At 43.4% G+C, this 24,480-nt stretch overlaps 1 protein-coding gene across 1 annotated transcript in view; it reads right to left on the reverse strand.

Moving 5' to 3' along the window:
* Positions 1–24,480, reverse strand: part of ADGRA1 (adhesion G protein-coupled receptor A1) — a 1,280,537-nt gene that overhangs the window by 956,372 nt on the left and 299,685 nt on the right. Inside the window, exon 6 of the mRNA XM_077455240.1 lies at positions 20,393–20,556. Coding sequence (XP_077311366.1) covers positions 20,393–20,556 — 164 coding nt within the window. The remainder of the gene's footprint in view (positions 1–20,392; positions 20,557–24,480) is intronic.

The following is a 24,480-nucleotide window of genomic DNA, read 5'->3' on the forward strand; positions in this document are numbered from 1 at the left end:
TACAAGAGCCGAGGACCTGGCGGCCAGTTTAACCGTTCTGCTGATGCATCTGCCATATATTTGACCGCATTCAGGATCAGTGGAAAGGACTCTAAGAGATCCTTGCGGGCTGTCCCCGCTTCAATATGGCTCTTCAGCTTCTCTACCCAACATTCCAGGTTCCTGGCCACTACCGTAGCTGCCATAGCTGGCTTTAGACTGACTGACGCAGCATCCAAAGCCTTTTTAAGGATGGAGTCAGCTTTTTTGTCCATTGGGTCTTTAAGGATCCCCATATCCCCAAAGGTTAGATCCGTTCGTCTGGATACCTGCGAGAAAGCTGCATCGACTCTGGGTTTTTTGTTCCAAACCTCTGAGTCTTTATCTTCGAAGGGAAACCTTCTCTTGAGAGCTTTAGAGAAGAAAGGGGCTTTTTCTGGGTTCTTCCACTCCTTTCTCACCGAATCTGAGAGGACCCTGTGGACTGGAAAAACTCTCCGTTTTGTTTCGTCCAACCCCTGGTACATTTTGTCATGAATTGACAGCTGTACTTTTTCTTCTTGAATTTCTAGAGTAGTGTAGATTGCTTTAAGAATGTCATCTACTTCCTCTAGTGATAGCTTGTACTTAGAGCCCCTGCTATCTTCTTCCTCTTCCTCCTCCTCAGAATCCCTGAAGGAGATGAGAGTACTACCCCCTTCGTCTCCAGAATCCTCGGTCTCCACCTGTCTGGACGACGACATCCTGGGGCTGGGCGGCAAGTTCTGAGGCTCGGTCTGTGCGGGAGGGTTTTGTATCAGGATGGACCTGACTGAACTCAAGGAGTTTGTCAGCTCTTTAACCGAAGAAAACAAATCCTTATATTGCTGGGATGTTTCCTCTTCCACCAATTCTCTGATACAATTTCTGCACATTGCCTTCTGCCACGAATCTCTGAGGTGGGTCTTGCAAGAAGGACATTTTCTCTGACCTGGTCTAGTTTTTCCTAGGGATTTTTCCTGAAACAACATGCAGGCTTAACTCACTAAAAGCTCTCAACAACCAGTCGCTTAACACCAAGCCAGTGCAGAGACCCACCACCAAACACACCACTAGTGAGACCCCAGAACTAGGCTGCAAAGGGTCAGAGCGAAGTCACCTCTGACCTGCAGCGACAGGCCCCCCAAGAGGGGGGAACAGACAAAGACATAGCCCAACAGTGAAGCTGTCGCTGCCCGGGACCCGACTTCGAAAACTGAGCCACGCCGCTGACCTGCAGCGACCTCCGCCAGCGACAGAGCCCTCCCTGCGCTAAACCAGCGGACACCGGGCACCCGACGCCGACACTCCGAGGGTCCTTACTCCCCTGAGATGGTGAGACCAGGAGCTCCAGGAGTCCTCTCCCACTGGAGATGCTGCTGGGGGTCAAAAGAAACAAACAACCAGTACCTGAGGTAAGCCTTACTCCCCTACAGAGAGTGTTGCTCTCCCCTTGTTCAGGCACATGCTTCCTCCATGGAGGAAACACAATAACTGAAGCCATGGAGGAAGAGGAGGTGTTTTTAAAGTGGGCATGTGTTTCCTAATGACAAGGTGGAGCTACACTCTCTCCGGGGTTGTCCTGAAAGGCGATTTGAGAAAAGGATTATTTGAGAAGTTGCATGGAGTGCAAAAGGTAGGAGAATAAAAGGTCAAGGGTGTTGCCATCAGAGTGAGTAGAAGCCTGTACCCATTGCTTCAGATCAAATTAAGAGGTTAGACTAAGACGTTTAGAAGTAGCAGGAGTGTTTGTATTAGCAGGGATGTTGAAATCACCGAGAAAGATTGTGGGAATTTCTGAAGAGAGAAAGTAGGGTAGCCAGGCCGAAAACTCATCAAGGAAAGTTGATAATGGTCCAGGGGGCCGGTAGATCACAGCAATTCTTATGGAAGTAGGAGAGAATAGATGTACACAGTGAGCTTCAAATGATGAGAGGGAAAGAGAGGAAGGGGTGAGAATAACCTGGAAGTGCTTTGGGGGGGATAAGAGGAATCCCACTCCACCTCCCTTGTGTTCATTAGGCCTAGGGGAGCGAGTCCAGTGAAGGCCACCCTGGGAGAGGGAAGCAGGAGAAGAGGTGTCAGATTTGTGGAGCCAGGTTTCAGCGAGAGCAAGTAGATTAAAGGAATTAGTGACAAAGAGGTCATGAACAACGGTGAGTTTTTTGCAGACAGAGCGAGTGTTCCAGAGGGCACAGGGGAGGGGAAGGCTGGCATTGGGAAGAAGAGGAATGGAGAATAAATTGCATAGATTGCAACTACTGCCAGAGGGTGTAGGGTGATAAGTGTGTTGGGTTCAGTTAAATAATGGAAGCCCAGGGTTAGGGGAAATATTTCCAGCGGTTAGGAGAAGCAGAAAAGTAAGGGAAGTAATATGAGAATAAGATTTGTATGAAAGGACATGCTTCAGTATCCTGGGGTGTTTATAACGCAGTGACGAACAACGCATACAACGGGACTAGAAAAAGGAAGTTCGATAGCCAGTAGCCAATAGCTTCTGTCTCGTAGTCGAATCTGAGCATGCGTGATTTTTGGCATGTCGGAATTGCATACACATGATCAGAATTACCGATAGAAAGTTCTTCCGTTGGGAAAATTGAGAACATGCTATCAATTTTTGGCTGGCGGAAATTCGGACAGCTAAATTCCGATGGAGCATACAAACGGTCTCATTTTCAGATGAAAAGCTTTCATCTGTCTTTTTCTAGCCGGAATTCCGATCGTGTGTACGCAACATTAGAGTTAGAAAAAGGTGATGAGTGCAGTAGTAGGGAGAGGGAAGAAGTGAGGGTGATATGTACAGATTGTGGGGTGGATCGGGGGGGGGGGGGGGGCGGGTGAAAAAAAGCGAGTTTGAGGAGAGAGGCTGTAACTGTGAAAAGGAGGAGAGGTAAAGAGTGAATGTTTCAGAGAGGACGGTGAGATAATTTGGAAATTAAGTCACCTGCAGTCTGCTGTGGTTTGCTTTGTGCAAATTGCTGAAGTGCAAGAGCTGAAGTGCCGCTTATTTAAAAAAAATTCCACTTCGTTGGAAGAAATTAATACTGTCCATGATCCATTATCCATGATCCATTATCTTGCAGAAATATGCTTGCACGTTGCCATTTGTAGATACTGAAGTAATGTTCATAAATATTTTCATCAGCATCATTTTACATGTTTTTCAGTCTTCCGTGTGGGAAAGACAAGATGATTTTGTTACTTGCCTCACCTTATGAACTTTTAGAGCGTGCCCCATTTTTGTTATTTAGCTAAACTTACATAAATTATGTAGGCCATTTAATCCCTAAAGGATGATGTCATGAACAAATTATGAGAACTGTACTTATAGACTGTTCCAAAACATCTGCATTTCATTCGGATGTTTTATATGTGACATTAATCCAAAACCATCTTTGTGTGATAATCCTCCCGACTCCCAGGGATAGCGGCATGCTGTTCTGAGACTAAAATTCCTGTCCACTCAATGGAGGATAGAATTTTCCATAAACAGTATTACACAGTAAAAAAGTTGACTTTCCACTGTGTGTCCCACTGTGTGGTGCATGTTCAGACAAAGGAGCTCTCCAAGGATTTTTTAAGATGCAGGAATATCAAATTATAATTATAAATGGCAAGTTCATCAATGTTGTCATCGTTTTAAATTTGTGTCCTCTAGTGCTTGATTGCTGGTCTGTAGTTGCCCAACTGAGCACAGACCAAAATAATTATGTGCATAACGTTTTCATCATCTTCTTTATGTGTCATTTGATTACATGAGTAGGATCATAAAAAGATCATAAAGCATTCCACTGGTATGGTCCCACCTTTATATATTATTATTAATAACTTACAGGATTTATACAGTGCCAACAATTTGCACAGAGCTTTACAATATACATATGCCTGTAATGAGACAGTGGAGTTACAAAACAATTCAATATAAGAGAATTAGAATGGCCCTGCTTATGAGACCATATAATATAATAAGGAGGGGCAAGTGATACAAAAAAACAGAACAACTGAGCTGATGGAAGAATTAAAAGTTCTCTAGTTTGGTGTAGGTAGGCCCGCTGATAAGGCAGTAAAGCCAACCCTCTTGTACTGGGCCCAGTTCAAAAAGGGGAGTCCAGGCACCTGTTCCTGTTGAGCAGGAAGCCTGGCTGTACTGCCAGCTTTCTCCCTTGGGCTGCTCTGCAGGGGGATTGGCTTTAATATCTGCCCCTTCTACCCACAGTCCCCCCCCCCCATCACTGCTGGGTTCCCTACTCTCCTCTTCCACCTGTGTGCTACGCTAGGCACAGGGTTACTTGCCCTGCATATGGGGTACCTTTACTTGTGTTTTGCTCATCAATGCCCCAGGACAAGGCATAGGCTTTCGGGGATAACTCAACCTTAGGGCAGACCTCCAAAGTAGAGATGGTCGTACACCATATACAGTTGAACAAATAAACTAGACTCTATGCATGCTCTTAATTAACTCTTACGACAACAGCTGATTACATCTTGGAGGTCTATCTTTGTCTTCTTTCCATACAGCAGACTGAGACTGGACAGAGCCCTCTCCCCTTTTATTTACAACACAGGGAGAGAGGCAGAGTTTAGAAAAAGTGCAGGAACTGCATCAAGCCTTCCCTTCCAACTAGGGCAGCCAGCTGTCTAACAGTAGGCAACTGCCTTCTCGCCAGCAGCTGCTGCGGGCACACTGCGTTTACTATTCTTCAGTTTGTGAATGAACAAGAAGCCGCTTAGTATGAGAGGTCTACTCATTGATTCACGGTCCAGAAGCAGCTGAGGCTGCAGAGAAGCCTATGAACTGGGAAATCCCTGTCCTTGGTTCTTCTCTGTCCCTGTGTGACCCCTCCACCTCCACAGCGCTTCTGCCTTTCCTGCTGCAGAGCACAGGAAGATCAGTTTATGATGGAAAGCGGAGGGGTGGTAAATATGTCAGGTTTACAGCCCCTTTCTTTCCTGAACTAAACATTAAGCAATTGATACGGATCCATCCTGTCTCCATTCAGAACTGTAAACTGTATTTACTATGCTTCAGTTTGTGAATGAATGGGAAACCACTCTGTACAGAGCACTTCCCATTCATTTATTGTCCAGTGCCGATGAAGCTGCAGAAAAAGGGACTGGGAAATCTCTGTTCAGTCCCTTTCTCCATCATAAAAGTGAGACATCAGGGATTGGTTTAGACCCCCGACTTGGCATTTTAAAATAATGTAATAAATAAATATATAAATGAAACAATTCCTAAAAATTAAAAGGGGAAAAAAAAACGATGGGCTTATTTGCATGTGCTTTTCTCCATGAAGAGCAGAGGCTCTGAAGAGCAGTCAGAATTCGGATCACTCTTCAGGGAATGCTTGACAGGCAGTAAAGAAGCCTATTGCAAAGGTGGTCAGAGAAGGAGATAGCAAAACAGATTTAGGTAAAGAGTTCCAGAGGATGGGAGAGGCTCTGGAGAAGTCCTGAAGAACAGCGTGAGAAAAGACATAGGGGCTAGAGTGCAGTTTAGTCTTGCGACGACCATAAAGTATGGTTTGGATGATATACGGAGCCAAGTTTGATGACGTAATTTGGGACAGAATTGTAGATGGGTTTGTATAAAATAGCAATCAAATAGAAATTGATATCAATATACATTTTTAAAAAGGTATTTCATCTAAAAAGCAAGAAGTCTATATTGACAGATACAGATCACACGGGAGGAGTTTACCACATTTTTATAACTTGGTGAGGAAAAAGAAAACTTTGTTGCAGCCCTTGCCTAGGTGTATCACCAAGACTATGTATCCCTTTGCACACAATGTTACAAAGTTAATAATGAAGAGAAGATTTCCCTTTTACTATATCCTAAGTAACATGGTTATTTTAACTTTCCCGTGGACAAGATACATCTCTAGGAGAAATATGCTTTTGTCATAGGTTTTAGAATTGTAAGCGTGGTGTTTGCTTGTATTTTTAATAAGTGATAAAAGCTAATGTACTAGGGAAAGTGCTTATATTTATATCTGCACAAATTCATTCCCTATTGGTTCCAGGGGACTCTGCATTTGTTGGAAAGGCTGTGCGGTGCTGGGCAGGGCTGAACAGTAGCTGACATCAAGAGGAACGTGAATATTTTACCTGGCAGGATGCATTCAAGGGCATGGGGATATGAAAGGACAACTGTACCAAATGTACAATTGTTCTTAAGCAGACCTAGACTCAGGTAACCTAATGCCACGTACACACGACCAGAGTTTTCGACAGCAAATGTCCGACAGAGCAAATCTGTCAGACAATTCGATTGTGTGTGGGCTCCATTGGACCTTTGCTGTCCAAAAATCTAACGGACTTTAGAAATAGAACAGGTTTCAAATTTTTTCGCCGGAACTCCGCTGGACCCAGTTCCTATAGAGAAATCTGCTCTTGTGTAGGCTAGTCCGACGGATGAAAACCGACTCTAGGCCAGCTATTGGCTACTGGCTATTAACTTGTACATCATCACGTTTGAATCCATCGGACTTTGGCGCGATTGCGGGTGGCCAAGTCCGTTCATTTGGAAAAGTCAGTCGGAACTCCGCCAACAGTCCGTCGGGAAGACCATCGGAAAGTCTGGTCGTGTGTACGCGGCATAAGCCTTTAAACCAGTGTTTTTCAACCTTTTTTCAGTCAAGGCACCCTTTAAAATTCTGCACAAACTCAAGGCTCCCCATTCTAAAACTTAAAAAATTTAACAAATCGTTTTACATAAACAAAGCAAAATACACAAATGTAGGACACCCAACATTAGAGGTGAGGTGACGTATTCTTCCAAAGCTAATAAACCTTTGCACACTAGCACTGACTAGTATTCCAAAGTTCCTAGTCTCCCTCAGTTTCTCTCCCTCACTCAGCTAATATGACTCCAGTCCCGATGGACAAGGGCAAGGAGGGGCAAACAAGGATGCTGTGCAGGCACCCAATGTTCTCCTATCAACCGACGAGGTCCTTGGTGATTAGGACGCCACTGGGTCATGGGTACTGGGTAGCACTTCTTTTCCCTACACCAGCAATGTACAGCACCAGTGGGCAGAGTATACCTGTGATACTAAGGCCTTAGTTTACACTCGAAGGTGGGAGGCAATAAAAACAGGCAGCCGAGGTGCATTTTTCCTGGCCCCTCTTACGCTAATGTAAACGGGCCCTATGGCCTGGTTCACACTGATGTGGCTCTGCAAGCCGTGTTTTGCATAGGCATGGCAATCCATTAATTTAAATGGGCTGCTGTGCCTCCTGAAATGCAGGGAAAAGGTCCCTGTTCCTTTTTCTGAAAAAACAGTCCCTGCTCCATTTTTGGAATCACAGCTCCTACGAGAACTGCAATGCAACGAGGTTCCCAGTGTAGGGGGTGATTTTCAGTGTGTGCAATCGCACACATCTCCTGCCTTTTTCTGGGTGGGTGGTTGCAGTTGTAGGGACAGGTGAGAACCTGCAGTGGCATTCACCCACACAGAGGTGAACAAGGCCTAAAAGAACAGCTTGTGCCCAGGCACATGTAAGGAAATTCTCAGCTTCTTCTAACTGGGAATTCTGTTCTAAAGATAAATTTAAAAGATGGGATTTTTATTTTATTTTAGAATCATACTTACCTAGGTGAATGCAACATTGTTCCAATTCTGCATCTGTCCCCTGCCAGCTCTAAGGTTGAGAACTGAGCAATCAAACACCGCAATCTCAGAGCTCCACGAGCAGAGAGCTGGTGACTGTCAGTAACCGGTGTCTGGTCTGCCTCTCCAGAGATGTACAAAGCTGCCTCTGAGCCGTTCTGAGTGTCTGGAAGCTCTGGATACCACCAGCGCAGCAGCATCCATCAGCTGCTTCTTCACCAGCGAGCAGACCATCTTTCCCATGAGTGGATGAACCTTATTATTTACCTAATATGCGCTGACATCCCATTGTCATCTTGTGAGCCAACCTTCTAGTCTTTAACCACTTGGCGCTGGCACAATTGCAGAGGTGGGCAAATGGGCGTACCTGTACATTCTCTTTAATTGGCGGGGTTAGTGGGCGTGCGCCCACTGAGTACAGTGCAATCGTGCCTGCGGGACCCTCAGACTCGATATCCACTGGTGTCCCAGAGATCGTGTCATGGAGCCTATGTAAACAAGGCATTTCCCCATTCTGCCTAGTGACCTATGTCATCGGGAGCAGTGATTGCTGTCATGTAAATGGTAGCCCATCCCCCCACAGTTAGAATCACTCACTAGGACACACTAAACCCCTTGACCGCCCCTCGTGTTTAGCCCATTCTCTGCCAGTGATATTTACACAGCATTTTTATAGCACTGACATCTGTATAAATGACAATGGTCCCAAAATAGCGTCAACTGTCCGATGTGTCCTCCATAATATCGCAGTCATGATAAAAAAAAAAAAAAAAAAAAAAAAAAAAAATCGCAGATCGCCGCCATTACTAATAAAAAAATGAATAATAAAAATGCCATAAAACCATCTCCTATTTTGTAGACACTATAACTTTTGCGAAACCAATCAATATATGCTTATTGTGATTTTTTTTACCAAAAATATGTAGAAGAATACTTAATCGGCCTAAACCGAGGAAAACATTTGTTTTTTTTATATATATTTTTGGGGGATATTTATTATAGCAAAAATATTGCTTTTTTTTCAAAATTGTCCCTCTTTTTTTGTTTATAGCGCAAAAAATAAAAACCACAGGGGTGATCAAATACCACCAAAAAAAAAGACGTTAATTTTGTTTGGATGTAATGTTACATGGCCGCGCAATTGTCAGTTAAAGCGATGGAGTGCCGAATCGCAAAAAGTGCTCTGGTCAGGAAGGGGGTAAAATCTTCCGTGCTGAAACGGTTAAAGGGTTGTACACCCTCACGTTTTTTCAGCGTAAAGCATCCTATGCATTAAAGGTGAAAAAAACTTCTGACACTGACCAGCCCCCCCAGTTTTACTCACCTGAGCTTGTTTGCTTCCTCGGCGGAGACGCGCTCTTCCTCTCTGCCCATTTCAGCTCTTGATTGAGAAGATTAATAGCAGCGCAGCCATTGACTCCCGCTGCTGTCAATCAGGCCAGGTCCTGCATTCTATGTGAAAATACACAGATGCAGGACTCGGGAGCACACCCGCACAGTTGTCCACCTTAGGAGAGCCTTCTCCAACGTGGACACGCAATGCAGGGAAGAGCTACCAGGGGACTCCAGAAGTCGAGGATCGGAACCACTCTTTGTAAAACTAACTGCACAGTGGAGGCAAGTATGACATATTTGTTATTTAAAATAAAAAATAAATTAAAAAAAAAGAGGGTTTACAACCCCTTTAATGTGCACTGGAAGGGAGCAGAGCAAGCTGAGCTGAGAAAATGATGACAGTGTCTCGAATGTGAAATCTGTTAGTTAAATGCTCCACAGTGCCTACCACTACATAGATCAGTGAGGGCTCATTTTATAGCTTTTTTACTGTTTGTATAGAATATGTAAATGTTTAAATGTCTATACCTGGTTCACTTTAAGGCAATGTTTTTATAGCTTCTTTTCTCTCAATAAGAAGGCAGTGGATTTTCCAAAAGCCGAGGTTGATCATTTCAAGTTGGAGTTGAATGGCTCAGTACAGATGTGTGGCAGTAGGCAGGTTATTTATTACAATTAGACATGTGCATTCGTTTTCGTCCGAATGCATTTTCGTCCGAATTTCAGCTATTTTCGTTTTCGTTTTGACAAACGATAACGAAAGCACAAAATCCGAAAGATCCGACATAAATCAATGCTTTATTTTCGTTTTCATTGTTACAACAGTTCGATATAGAATAGGAGATTCGACATGACTCTGACAATAACAATCTGTCTATAGAACCTGTGGTCGAATGTGCCTAACCTTACCTCTATTAGTCCAAGATTATATAGAGAAAATATTCGACAGAGAAAAAAGATTTGACAGAGAGAAAAGATTCTGCAAGTTACTGTCCTAAAAAGTGTTTGGGGACCCGGGTCCTGCCCCAGGGGACATGTATCAATGTAAAAAAAAGTTTTAAAAACGGACGTTTTTTCGGGAGCAGTGATTTTAATAATGATTAAAGTGAAACAATAAAAGTGTAATATCCCTTTAAATTTCGTAGGGGGGGGGGGGTTGTCTATAGTATGCCTGTGAAGGGGCTCATGTTTCTGGTGCTTAGAACTGTCCCTGCACAAAGTGTCATTTATGCAGGAAAAAAAGTCCTTTAAAATCACTCGCAGCTATTATGAATTGTTGGCTCCGTAATACAGAGAACACTCATTGAAAGTCATTGATAAAAAAATAAATAAATAAATAAAAAAACGTGGGGGTCCCCCAAATTCAATTACCAGGCCCTTCAGGTCTGGTATGGATATTAAGGGGAACCCTGCTTCAAATTTAAGAAAAAATTTGACGTGGGGTTCCCCCTAAATATCCATAACCAGACCCTTCAGGTCTGGTATGGATATTAAGGGGAACCCTGCGTCAAATTTTAAAAAAAAATGACGTGGGGTTCCCCCTAAAAATCCATACCAGACCCTTTATCCGAGCACGCAACCTGGCAGGCCGCAGGAAAAGAGGGGGGGGACGAGAGAGCGGCCCCCCCTCCCTCCTGAACCATACCAGGCCACATGCCCTCAACATTGGGAGGATGCCTTGGGGGTCTGTGACCCCTCAAAGCACCTTGTCCCCATGTTGATGAGGACAAGGGCCTCATCCCCACAACCGTGGCCGGTGGTTGTGGAGGTCTGCGGGTGGGGGGCTTATCAGAATCTGGAAGCCCCCTTTAACAAGGGGACCCCCAGATCCCGCCCCCCCCCTGTTTGAAATGGTAAGGGGGTACAAAAGTACCCTTACCATTTCACAAAGAAAGTGTAAAAAATGGTTAAATAAAACAAACACACTTTTGAAAAATTCCTTTATTAAAAATAAAAAAATAAAAAGATTCCAGCGGTGGTAATCCACTCTTGCTATCCAGCGACGGACGGTCATCTCTCCAGCGATGTCTCATCTCATCCAGCGCAGCGAATACATCCTTCTTCCGTCTCCGTGGAGGAGACACTGCAAGGATTCCGGCGGCCTGACGTTTCTTATATACGGAGGGCGGGGCCACCCGTCACCTGACCCCGCACCCCTCTGATGTAACACAGGCAGGTTTCCGTTACATCAGAGGGGGGCGGGGTCACCCATACGTCACGGGGAACCCCGGGTTTCCCCTTGCGTCAGAGGGGGGCGGGGTCAGGTGATGTCTGGCCCCACCCACCGTATATAAGAAATGTCAGGCCGCCGGAATCCTTGCAGTGTCTCCTCCATGGAGACAGAAGAAGGATGTATTCGCTGCGCTGGATGAGATGAGCCATCGCTGGAGAGATGACCGTCCGTCGCTGGATAGCAAGAGTGGATTACCGCCGCTGGAATCTTTTTTTTATTTTTTTATTTTTAATAAAGGAATTTTTCAAAAGTGTGTTTGTTTTATTTAACCATTTTTTACACTTTCTTTGTGAAATGGTAGGGGTACTTTTGTACCCCCTTACCATTTCAAACAGGGGGGGGCAGGATCTGGGGGTCCCCTTGTTAAAGGGGGCTTCCAGATTCTGATAAGCCCCCCGCCCGCAGACCTCCACAACCACCGGCCACGGTTGTGGGGATGAGGCCCTTGTCCTCATCAACATGGGGACAAGGTGCTTTGAGGGGTCACAGACCCCCAAAGCATCCTCCCAATGTTGAGGGCATGTGGCCTGGTATGGTTCAGGAGGGAGGGGGGGGGCGCTCTCTCGTCACCCCCTCTTTTCCTGCGGCCTGCCAGGTTGCGTTCTCGGATAAAGGGTCTGGTATGGATTTTTAGGGGGAACCCCACGTCAATTTTTTTTTTAAATTTGACGCAGGGTTCCCCTTAATATCCATACCAGACCTGAAGGGCCTGGTAATTGAATTTGGGGGACCCCCACGTTTTTTTTTTTTTTTTTTATCAATGACTTTCAATGAGTGTTCTCTGTATTACGGAGCCGACAATTCATAATAGCTGCGAGTGATTTTAAAGGACTTTTTTTCCTGCATAAATGACACTTTGTGCAGGGACAGTTCTAAGCACCAGAAACATGTGCCCCTTCACAGGCATACTATAGACAACCCCCCCCCCCCCTACGAAATTTAAAGGAATATTACACTTTTATTGTTTCACTTTAATCATTATTAAAATCACTGCTCCCGAAAAAACTGCCCTTTTTAAAACTTTTTTTTGCATTGATACATGTCCCCTGGGGCAGGACCCGGGTCCTCAAACACTTTTTAGGACAGTAACTTGCAAATTAGCCTTTAAAATTAGCACTTTAGATTTTGAACGTTGGAGTCCCATAGACTTTAATAGGGTTCTAATGTATGCTATATACTAGCTCCGTCGAATCTTCTTTATACATTCGACAGACACCAGAAGCCTTCAAAGACAGATTCGACCGTAATTCATGTGGATTTTCGGACGAATGCAATTTTTGAACGAAAAACGAAATAAATAAAAACAAATTTCGGGAGTAACTAAATAAATTAAGTTTTCGGACGAAAACGAAATTCCGAAACGAAATATTTTACTCTGCACATGTCTAATTACAATATAGAGATCCAAGTGGCCTTTACTGCCCCCCTTCCTTGCTTGAATAGCCTTTTGATCATGGGTTAAATGTTGCCCTAAAACATACAAGCAAATCCTCCTGTTATGCAATCAGCACTCAGCTGATCATAGTCTAATGTTATGAAAACCCTTACAATAATTTTACCGAAGACACCTTGAAATTCATTTTTAAGTGAAATTCAAAGATGCTGCTTTGGCTACATGAACCATTCTGAATACACCTAAAACACTGTGAAAGATTGCTCTTTAGAGACACTAATAATGTACTCGCCAAACATCTGGTTTACTACATCAGTTACAGCAGACAGTCTGGTCTGCTTAACTACAAACAATGATTATTTGACATATTATTGGAGGTAACATTGACTGGATTTTGTAACCCAAAATGTATTAAACCAAATTTTAATAATTTGTTTCACACATGGATGTGTAACTGTTCCTGTAAGCCCTATAATATTGTCATTTGTTTATTCACATACTTTTTTATTAAGATTTTTAATGCAACCTTAACAAGACAGTATATAAAAAAAAAAAAAAAAAAAAAAAAAAAAACACACACAACCTATATTCTGTAGTCTACAGTATCCATGTCATAAAGCTGATTAAGTGAGTAATCATCCCCTATTATAATTACCTACTGCCTTTGAGTGTATTAATGGCATATACATTAGCAGACTACAAACGACTAGCAGAATTTATAGTGGCATTAAACCCCACATCCAATCACTGTCCAAATCTTGCCACCTCAACCTTCGCAACATCTCCAAAATATGCCCCTTTCTTACCAATGACACCACAAAGCTCCTAGTTCTCTCACTGGTCATCTCACGCAACTCCCTTCTCATTGGCTTACCTTTACATTTGCTATCCCCCCTTCAGTCCATCATGAATGCTGCTGCCAGGCTCATCCATCTTACCAACCAATACATGTCTGCTACTCCTCTCTGCCAATCACTGGCTTCTGCTCACCCAACAAATTAAATTTAAAACACTAACAACAACTTACAAAGCCATCCACAACTCTGCCCCCACCTACATCACTAGCCTAGTCTCAAAATACCAACCTACTCGCTGTCTTCATTCCTCCCAAGGCCTCCTGCTCTCTTACTCGGCCTCCAGGACTTTTCTAGAGCCTCTCTGATCCTATGGAACTCCCTACCCCAATCTGTCTTACTCTGTTTGCTTTTAGATGATCGCTGAGAATCCTCTTCTTCGGAGAAGCCTAAACAGCCCCACCTAACAACTTTGATTTTCTCCATCAGCTCATCCCCCCACAGTTATTAACTTTTGTATCATTTGACCCTTTCTTCTAGATTGTAATCTCTAACGAGCAGGGCCCTCTGATTCCTTCTGTATTGAATTGTATTGTAACTGTACTATATAACATAAGTGTAACGCTTATGCTTAATCAGTAGTCCCTATCAGCATGCTTATGGCAACTTAAAAAAGTCCAATATATGCAATTATGTACAAAGAAGTGTTGAGAAGGATCTGTCACCAGGAGAGAAAGTTCACACTGACCCTTACCTAAAATGGTGGACCACTTAGTCAAAAGCGCTTGTGTATGTACAATCTCAACTCTCCATACAAGTTAGATGATGAGCTGCTCCAATCAGATCCACCGCAGACAGAATCATACAGCACAAATGTGTGGAGATGGGCAAGAAGAAAACCTCATTATGCAGTATTACTGACAAGGGCAATTTACTTGTGTTTGCGTATTCGATTCTATAAGGACTCATGCACATAAGCACATTCCTCCTTATAGTTTATAGGAAAATTGTATAATAATAAAAAAATAAAAATAAAAAGCAAGCATTATATTGCCGCTTACCAATTTTCAGATGTGGTGACTATTTGTCATTGGTGTAGAGGTCGTATTGGAAGCCATAGGAGGTTATCAAGCGACCAAGGGAGGAGGTGTAGATAGAGAAGAGAAGGGGTCCAAGAACAGAGCCTTGGGGAACCCCTACAGAAAGAGGAAATAGAGAGGAGGAGACAGAGTTGTAGGAAACATTGATGAAGCAATGTGATTGGTAGGAGGAGAACCAGGATAGAGCATAATTTTGGAGGCCAAGGGAACCATGGTTTATTGAAAAGGCACAGGTGGTTTCACTGTATCCTAGGGCCGCAGAGAGGTCTAGTAGTAGGAGTACGTAAGTATTGGCCATTGGTTTTAGCAGTTTGTAAATCGGCAGTGAGTTTTAGTAGGGCAGTTTCTTTGGAGTGCTGCGAGTGAAAGCCAGACTCTAAGGGGTTAAAAGGTTGTTTTCAATGAGGTAGGAGCTAAGACGGTTGTATATAAATGAATAGAAAGCTGATCATTATAAGCACCCCTGTCAGCATTAAATGGGTTCCCGCGTTAGTGTTAAATGGTTTGTCTCAACTTTGTAACTGACACTTTACTGCTTTCATATTGCTACATTGAAAAAAAAAAAAAGCGCTAAAAACTGTGATATACTTACCAAGTTTCCCTCAAAGCTCCTTCCCTTAGCTGTGCAAACCATCGCAGTTCTCTGACAGCAGTCCTGCATTGTGTGCGAGATGGCCAAGGGCCTGCCTACAACACAGTAAAAACAATGAGACGTCACCAGCTTTCCGTTGCATACATGTACCCATTTTTTAGCGCAATGGCGCAGTAGTCAAAAAAAAAAAAAAAAAAAAGACAAAGTTTTGGGGGCCACACAGAGTCCCTTTCTCAAGACAACATAGTTATCTATGTCCCCTTAAGGAAGGGACTATGCCCGTCACCAAAATGTTGTCTTATTTGACTAGCATAACATTGCACTAATAAATGAGTGTATATGTTTGCAATGGAGTGCTGGTGACGTCACCTTGTTTTTATTGTGATTTATGTGGTGCCATTTGCCACAGTCACTACAACACCCATCTATTGCCAAAGTCAAACACTGACAGGACCTTCCTTTGATTTCATGCCTACAACACAAGATGTCGGAGAGCGCCTACTGAAGGGAAAATAAGGAATAATGCAAATATATAAACCCTATTCATCATCCCATAGTTTGTATTTCCCTCGAGTTCAGCTTTTAATTGATCTTTAATTTACAATGTAGGCAGGTAAAGTAGGGGATGAGACCTTATTAACACAACATAGGGAATAACTGAAAAGAATGACAAATGAATTGTATATAGTATAACTAAGAAAAGAACAACCAATAAATATTACAAATGTAATCTTGTCTGCAATAGGAGCTGTGTCCTGAAGTAACCTCACAGAAAATGAATGCTTTAGAGATAAACTAACTGTTAAGATATAACTTGGACCACACACAGTGCCATTATGAATTATGTAACCAGAAGAGATGGACAGTATTAAAGCAGGATCCTTGAATTACACTTGGGGGATATAAAATGTAACATTTGCTCTTTGAAGAATGATTGCACAGAAAGTGATATTTTCTTTTCCATTTTCCTTAAATAATTCCTTTAAAACTGTACTCCAGGAATTAGGCTAAATGCACCCTTGCAATGGACCCCAAACTGCAAGGCTTAAAGTGTTTGTTAACCTAAATAAATAAAAATAAAAATACAGAACCCGTTCCCGTAAAGCAGATTAAACAGCACAGTGCGTGTGCTGTAAAACCTGTCCCTCTCTAAACTGTAAAAAAACCTGGCTGATCTTGCCACTTCCTGTGTCCCCTTCTCTGTGCTGACCACGATAATCGGGCTGCAGAGCCCTGACCACCAGGCTCAGCGTATGTCCCTCCGTCATCTGCAGCAGTCCTCTCTACTCTCCTCTCACCCCGACCTTCCTGTCAGCTCCCTGTTCTGTGTGTCTCCATGCCCCCCCCGTTGCTATTAGAAGAAATGAAAAATTTACAATGGTCACTGCCAGCCCATCTATTATAGACAGGCATACCACACTGTGTAAGTCTTTTCTTAAAACAAGGCATGTAAATACATTTTTAGACCCATCTTCAGGCCAGTCACGTGACTCGCGGGGGCGCTTTACATCTCTGAGACAGGGCTTCTGCGGGAGGGGCATCTCAGCCCCTCCTGCATTAGCCATTTATCAGAGACGTAAAAAAGGCCACGGGTCACGTTATCGGCCTGAAGGTCACCTTAAAAAAAAAAGGTATTTACATGGCTCATTTTTAGAAAAGGCTTACACAGTGTGGTATGCCTGCCTATAATAGATGGGCTGGCAGTGATTTGCATTTTTGCCTTAAACACTTTAACCGCTCATTAATTCTAAAGGTGCCAGGATCCCAGGATACCAGGAAGTGATACCGTTTTCTTCACTCCAGCCTGCTTCCTCTTTAAGGCACTCTGGGCCGCAATTCCAAACCTGTCTTTAGCACATAAAATGGAAGGTTAATAGCTCTGCACTGTATGTAATGACACCAGGGGACTGTCCAGTGTCCACAGCCTGAAGCTCCAATGAGAAGAGGTGAGCCCTGGAACTAGCCAAAGCAGCATGTAAGGTAAGTAATGCATCTTCTTCATATTCCCCTAGACCAGTGATGGCGAACCTTGGCACCCCAGATGTTTTGGAACTACATTTCCCATGATCCTCATGCACTCTGTAGTGTAGATGAGCATCATGGGAAATGTAGTTCCAAAACATCTGGGGTGCCAAGGTTCGCCATCACTGCCCTAGACTTACCGATCATGCTGCTTTGTCCGGCTCCAGTGCTCATCTTCTCTCCCTGGAGATTTAGGCTTTGGGCGGTCCCTTAGCATTATTACATAGAGTGGAGGGCTATTAAGGCAGAACTATAAGCAAAGCTTAATTTTTCTCATTTTGAAAGGAGTGCTATAATCCATGCCCGTTTTTATTTTTTGGAGGTTTTTTGCCATTTGTGTCCCATTGGAGAGATTTTCATTTGCTGCCCCATTGCCAAACAGGAAGTGAGAGGAGAAAATTCCTGTAAATTACTGGGATCCCTTAGCAGTAGTCCATTTCCTAGAAGACAGGCTTTTAACCTACTAGGCCTCTGGGGGAAGGTTCTGCAGGCCTCAGGCCTAGTAGCAGAAAGCCACCAGAGCCAGTAGAGGGGCTTATTCATACTAGCCAATAGAAGAGGATGTGTCATGCTTCAATTAGCAACTACAAGTCTGTACAGGAGGAAAAATGTTTGGGCAGGAGGTGAAGAGAACTAAGACCATTGCTTTTACTCAGTCAAAAGTGATGCTTCTGTACCTCACATGGCGACGGATGGAGAACTCTTAGGAAGAGTAGTCTGCATCGAGATGCAGGAGTAGTAATAGTCTGCATGGAGATGCAGGAGAGGATTTATATCTAGTCTATTATGCACATTCAATCTTCAGGCTCTAACTTTCAATACCTTAGGGCATCATATGGCATCCTTAAGTTTGTGAGGGGATGTCTGAATGATGTCTGGATGTCCGGTGCTTCTCCGGGCTCTCCCGTGCCATTGCGCGCCGCCAGATCACGACGATATAGATTTTCGGTCATCTCTATGACCGCCGCGATGTTATGACATCACCCCTGGGTTCCCGGAAGTAAACAAATCCACGATCGTGGCTATCAGTATGAGATCGGTGAATTTGCATGATCTCATGCTTTCCAGCCTGGAGAAGAGATGTGGGGTCTTATTGACCCTGCATCTCTCCATAAAGAGGACCTGTCACAATAGATTCCTATTACAAGGGATGTTTACATTCCTTGTAATAGGAATAAAAGTGATCAAAAAAAAAATTATATATATATATTAAACTGCTCCTGTCCCCGGTAGATTGCGTTCAGAAGCGAACGCACATGTAAGTCCCACCCACATATGTAAACGCTGTTCAAACCACACATGGGAGGTATCGCTGTGTTCGATAGAGCATTTGCAACAATTCTAGCACTAGACCTCCTCTGTAACTCTAAACTGGTAACCAGTAAAAATGTTCAAAACGTTGCCTATGGAGATTTTTACGTACCGAAGTTTGGTGCCATTCCACGAGTGTGTCCAATTTTAAAGCGTGACATGTTCAGTATCTATTTACTCTGCATAACATCCTCTTTCACATTATACAAAAAAAAAAAAAAGGCTAACTTTACAGTTTTGTTATTTTTTAATTCATGAAACCGTTTAAAAAAAAAAAAAAAAAAAAAAAAAAAAAGGCGTTTGAAAAATTATTGCGCAAATACTGTGCAAGATAAAAAGTTGCAATGACTGCCATTATATTCCCTAGGGTGTCTGCTAAAAAAAAAAAAAAAAAAAAAAAAAAAAATATATATAAAATGTTTGGGGGTTCTGAGTAATTTTCTGGCAGAAAATTATGATTTTACATGTAGGAGAGAAGTGCCAGAATTGTATAAATAAAAGTAAAATAAAGTGGTTAAGAGAGTCATATGGCAATGATTAATTCAATGGGCATCCCATATCCAAGTTGTACCCCCCAATAAAACAACAAAAACAAAGCTAGCAAAAGACTGTTCATTGTCTCTGGAAAGGATGTATGAAGTCTGGCAGGGGGGCGATTTGGCGGATTGTTTGTCAGTAGTGCTAACACCATGACTACATATTACTTCCACTTTCAAATGATTTTGGTAAAAAGGATAAATCTCTGGGGGCAGAGACAGCAATAAAAACCAACAGATGTTCTAATCTATCTTTACTTTGTTCAAATCAAAAAAAAAAAAAAAAGAGAGAAGAAAAGAAGGATATATTTTAACCTTCTATTGTTTCTATTGTTGTCTCCATGAAACAGAAAGAAAAAAAAAAAAACAAACAATGGTAATAAGAGAGCCAAATGGTAGACACATTATGGCACTCTTTTTTTTTTTTTTTCAAACCATCTGCTACTGTATCAAGAAAATGTAATTACCTGTGTTCCATTTAATACCTAATATTATATATTATTATATTTTCTCTTCACCAAACTGGGCTGTCCTTGCCAAGAAGGAGGTGAGCGTTTTGTCTCAGATGGTGTCTAAGGACACATAAGTCCACTTCATGGGTGATCCATGTACATTGCATGGATTAGAACAACCTTTGTTGCAGTTTCCTACCTTTTGTTATTTGGAAGAAATCCCTGTGTGTTTGTCTGTGCCTCTGTACTGAGTATAATGGGAGTGGTTTCATCATTATCTGTCAGGTGTGCAGCTCCTGAGCACTAATGAGGAAATCTGCTGGGCCTGCATCCCTTTAGACCCATCTCAGGCTGGAGGCATTTTTCAAGCGCTTTAGTGCTAAGAATAGCACCTGAAAAAAGCCTTATCTGCAATCCCAGTGTGAAAGCCTGCTTTCACACTGGGGCGATGCGCGGGCAAGACATAAAAAAAAAAGTCCTGCAAGCAGCTTCTTTGCAGCTCTCTAGGAGCGGTGAATACACCGCTCCTGAAGCAACCCTGCCCAGTGAAATCATTGCCAAAGCAGCTGCGGTCAGAAAGCGTGAAAAAAAAAACGATGGTAAAGCGCCACACTTTAACACCAAACTGACAGTGTGAAAATGCCCTTAGATGTGCTCCCATTGAAAGTATCTCTCCAAAAATGAAATTTTTGTTGCAGGGGATGCCTGAAATCGGATTTGTATCTTATGCAGACTTCTGGGAAAATTGGTGAGCCAATCACACAAGCAGGAAATGTTTCTGGGGAGTGGTCAGACTCTGTACAGAACAACCCCAGATAGCCATATTGCAATGCATTCTCAGAAAATTACAATGGCTGCAGATTGAAAAGGAAAGGTCATTTTTAATAACATTTAAGTGCAAATCTCCTTCAAGCAGTGAATTATATTTTTAGAACAATGATAACATGCCCTATATACTTTTTAAATTGGAAAGTCCCTTTAACTCTAATAAACAAGCTGAAATTTGCTTACCACATGTTAACTGGCTCTCTTGTAGGGCATGGAATTCAAGTCCCCGGACGTTAATCGGGTGTTCACAGACAGTGTCCTCGCCGATACGAACTGATGAAGATGCCGCCCATTTCAAGACCCATTTAACATTACAGTCACAGATGAGGGATTCACTACCGAAGAATCTAGACAGATGACATACATATAATTGAAGCAGAACTCCAGGTAAATACACAATAATGTGTTCATTTTCTATTACTTTATTAACATTACTCTATGGGCATGTTTTTCACTAACACCTGCTCCTCGCAGTGGCAGCTCGTGCACCGTGGGCGCACGGGTACCGCCCCCCCCCCATCCATTGCGCCCGGCCCCTTTCAGGACACCGGACGCGTGGATTCCTATGGCGGGGGACAGAAGCGGCTCTAATAGGCTTTAAAATAAGGTGGGCTTGGGGCGCAGAGTGCGCGACCTGATCCCACCCAATTGTGTGACGATCGCAAATGAATTTTCGCTATTTTCACACTAAGCTTCCTCCCCGCCAATCAGGAGGCAGGTTGTCAGACCTGTTTCCTGATTGGTCAAAGTGCCAGGCCACCCTTTTGGATGCCTGGCGCTTAGTAAGAGGAGCGGAGGTCACTGCCACGGTGGTGCATGGAGCTGCTGCCTGGTGGCAAGTGCCAGGGGTCTGTCAGAGCCGTGCGCAGGGGGGGGGGGGGTTGGGGGTGCTGCCAGAGCCATACACCCCGTGAGTGGGGGGGGGGGTCAGTGGGCACAGTGGCTGCATTTGATGGGCACAAGTGGCTGCGTTTGATGGGCACAGCGAGGCTGCAAGCGATTGGGGGGGGTTCAGTATTTTTCAGCTTGTTTGCGCCCCCCAAAAACATTTGGAGCAGCAGCTGCTACTGATACCCAGGCCCCGATTTTTTACGTACCTTATCCATGGTGCGCAGAAATCATCTTATTTGCCCCTGCAACATCGCCACAGGGGCTGATGAGTTTTCAGCAACAAAACTATCAGATACTATCCACAAAGGTGCCCTATGTAACACCCTACTGAGGCAGGGTGACCTGCAGAACATCACTAACTCTTGAACACACATAGGGATGAGATTAAGGTCTGGGATTGAAGCAAAACCAGCTCTATATCTGTTCCCAGACCTGCCAAACCAAAGTGCAATTTCATCACCATAGCAACGAACTACTAATAATGCACTTCCTGTCCTTTGAATTGAAGTCAGCTGGCTTACAGGGGCCAATAAGGGTGTGCTTGAATAAGCCAGCCCTCACATATAACGAAGGGTTGCCAGCCATACTCTCAGTGTACTTAGTTGTGATAGTGCTGCCGACTGTGTATTTTTCGGAATGGGGGGGGGGGGGGGGGGGCTGGAGGAAGGAAAAGGTTTTTACATTCGATTGATAGCTAGCTCTTCAATTATCAACAACTTGGCTACTTTATTTTTTTATTAAAGCCGTATTTATTTTTTAAATTGCAGGTGCGGCTATCAGAATGCAATGTTCAGTGGGTGGGGGATCTCTATCCACCTCATTTATGTGGATGGAGGAATTAGATCTATTTTGATTAGCCTGCTTGCTGAACATAAAATAAAATAAAAATCAGACAGACAGTGTATGGCCAGCCTTACTTTGCATGTGTCCTGTAGCCCCAGGGACTTCACATGGACACAACGCCATAACAAATTCACTGAAAGATATTTGGCATTGTCAGCCCTTACTAGTAGGCTTGTCTGGTATTTCATGTCTTTAAAATAAATAATGACTGTTTTTAGTTGCAAAAAAGAGCATGCATAACATTTTTTGCCTATTATTCTACTTAAAAAATAAAATGTGTAACTCCAGCTTTATTAACCAAACAATCCCCTCCAAGTAAACAATGCACATTGTAAGGATTCTATGAAATTTGATGGCAGATTCCTACCTTTCTCTGCTCCTATGTTGCTGCTTGTTTAATCTCAAACTGATTCTTGCATGGGGTGGTCGGTCTTAATTATGATCACCTGTACAGTCTCAGTGAGACTGAGAAAAGCTGAGTGTATGCAGCCTTTTAGAAGAAGATAAGCCTGAGGCTCTGTTCATAGACATTACCATACGCCTTATTTTTTAATGGGCTGGCACCACGCCTTAAGGCCTCATTCACACTTGTGAATAGGGCCATTTGTGATTACCCATGGGAGACTCAGTAAGGATCCTTGCACACAGGTATAGGCTAGAAGCCCCATTTAAAGCAATAAGAGGCTGGCAGCTGAGGATGAGCTCAGGCGTGTTCGCAACCCGCACGTCCAGAGCCCGCCAGGAAGTCGGCCCCGCACTTCTCTAATCGCAGGCAGTGAGACATTTCCCGATCGGCGGCTGCAGAGATCAAGAAATGTCTCCCTGTTTGCGATTAGCACTGTGCAGTACCGACTTCCTGGAGGACTCTGAAAGTGTGGGTTGCAAACACACCTGAGCTCATTCTTACTGACAAGCAACCACAGCTATTCACAGCCGTTTGCATGTAATCGCTCATGCATCACATATGCAAATGATTGGCTCTGGATGCAGGCAGCCTGCCAATCGCATAGATCCCTGCTTTGTCTCCAGTGGACAATCACAAATGGCTCCATTCGCAAGTGTGAATGAAGCCTAAAGCCTTGTACACACGATTAGATTTTTGGATGACTGAACCTCCATTTTTTGTGGCATGCTAGTCATGTCGAATGTGAAAGGGTTACTAAAAATATGAACGTTTTCAAACTACAGAATGCAACGTCAGAAGTGACATAATGTTTTAAAATAGTTTTGTATGTATTGTTTAGTTTCAGAGCATGTGTAGTCTTGCTCTTATGAGTTTTTTTGTGCGAAAACCATACTAATTAAACAAAAATCATACGTCGTGTTCACATCCAAAATTAATTTTATAGTTTTCATATTTAGCATTTGTCTGAAAAAGTGAAATTGGCTGTTGAAAGAACCATACTAACGATCCAAGAATCGGCAGACAGCTCGTCATACAAATTTTTCCATCTGATTTTTGTATTGGCTGTATGAGCCTTTAGGCTGGGTTCGCGAATTGGATGCGTTTTAACCTAACATTCAATTTGCATAAAATGTGAATGGCTTTCAAAGGAGACGGTTCACACATGTCTGGTCCGGCTGCAGTGCGGTTTGAAAAAGGCTCCTGTGCGTTTTTGTGTCCGGTTCAGGTACGAATTCAGACAACAATTGGCACCTGAATCGGTGAACAGAAACGCATCAGGACTCCAGACTGCAAACTAGGGATGAGTTCCGGCGTGTTCCTATAATCCACGTGCAGAGCCCGCCAGGAAGTTGACTTCCTGACGGGCTCTGCACGTGGACCATGCAAACATGCCTGAGCTCATCCTTACTGCAAACCGCAGCCAGACTTGTGTGAAACCAGCCTTACACAAAGAAGGGAACTCTTTTATTTAACACAATGTACCACAACCTACAGCCAATGTATAGTGTTTTGGGTTCACATTTAAAATGAATAGCACTGCACTCCACCGTGGTTTGTGCATTACATTGCATCACATTTAGGGCTCATGCATACAGGATGTTTTTACAGCTGATTTTAGGGGCATCTAGCATTTTTTAAACTGCCTCTAAACACCCCTTCATGTTAGCCTATGTGTCCATGCACACATAAACTGTCAGAGACATTTGGAGGCATAAACGTTTAGGGACAGTAGAAAAAAATGACAGCCTGTGCTTCCAGAAGCAGAGACTGTTGAGCTGTAAAAAAACTGTAAACTCCCAAAAATGCCCCTAAGCGACACTAAACAATGTAACAAACTGTTAGCCGCGTTTGGTGTTTTTAGTCATTTTTACATTTATAGGGAGGGTTTTTACTGAAAAAAGCCAAAAAACCTCCATAAACACTATTTAACCACTTGCCACCCGCCATATAGCAATATGATATCAGCAAACTGGTTGCGATATCCTGACCAGACATCATATGGCAATATCAAGCTGCTGCGCACCCCCAGGGGTGAGCATCGCGGCGATCGTTGTTGCGGTGTGTCAGACTCCTTACCCCATGAAAACAGGAAGAGCCGTTGATCGGCGCTTCCTCACTCGCGTCTGACAGA

This window comes from Lithobates pipiens, unplaced genomic scaffold (genome assembly GCF_037356315.1).
Source record: "Lithobates pipiens isolate NorthernLeopardFrog02 unplaced genomic scaffold, aLitPip1_a1.2 Scaffold_25, whole genome shotgun sequence".
Classification (NCBI taxonomy): Eukaryota; Metazoa; Chordata; class Amphibia; order Anura; family Ranidae; genus Lithobates; species Lithobates pipiens.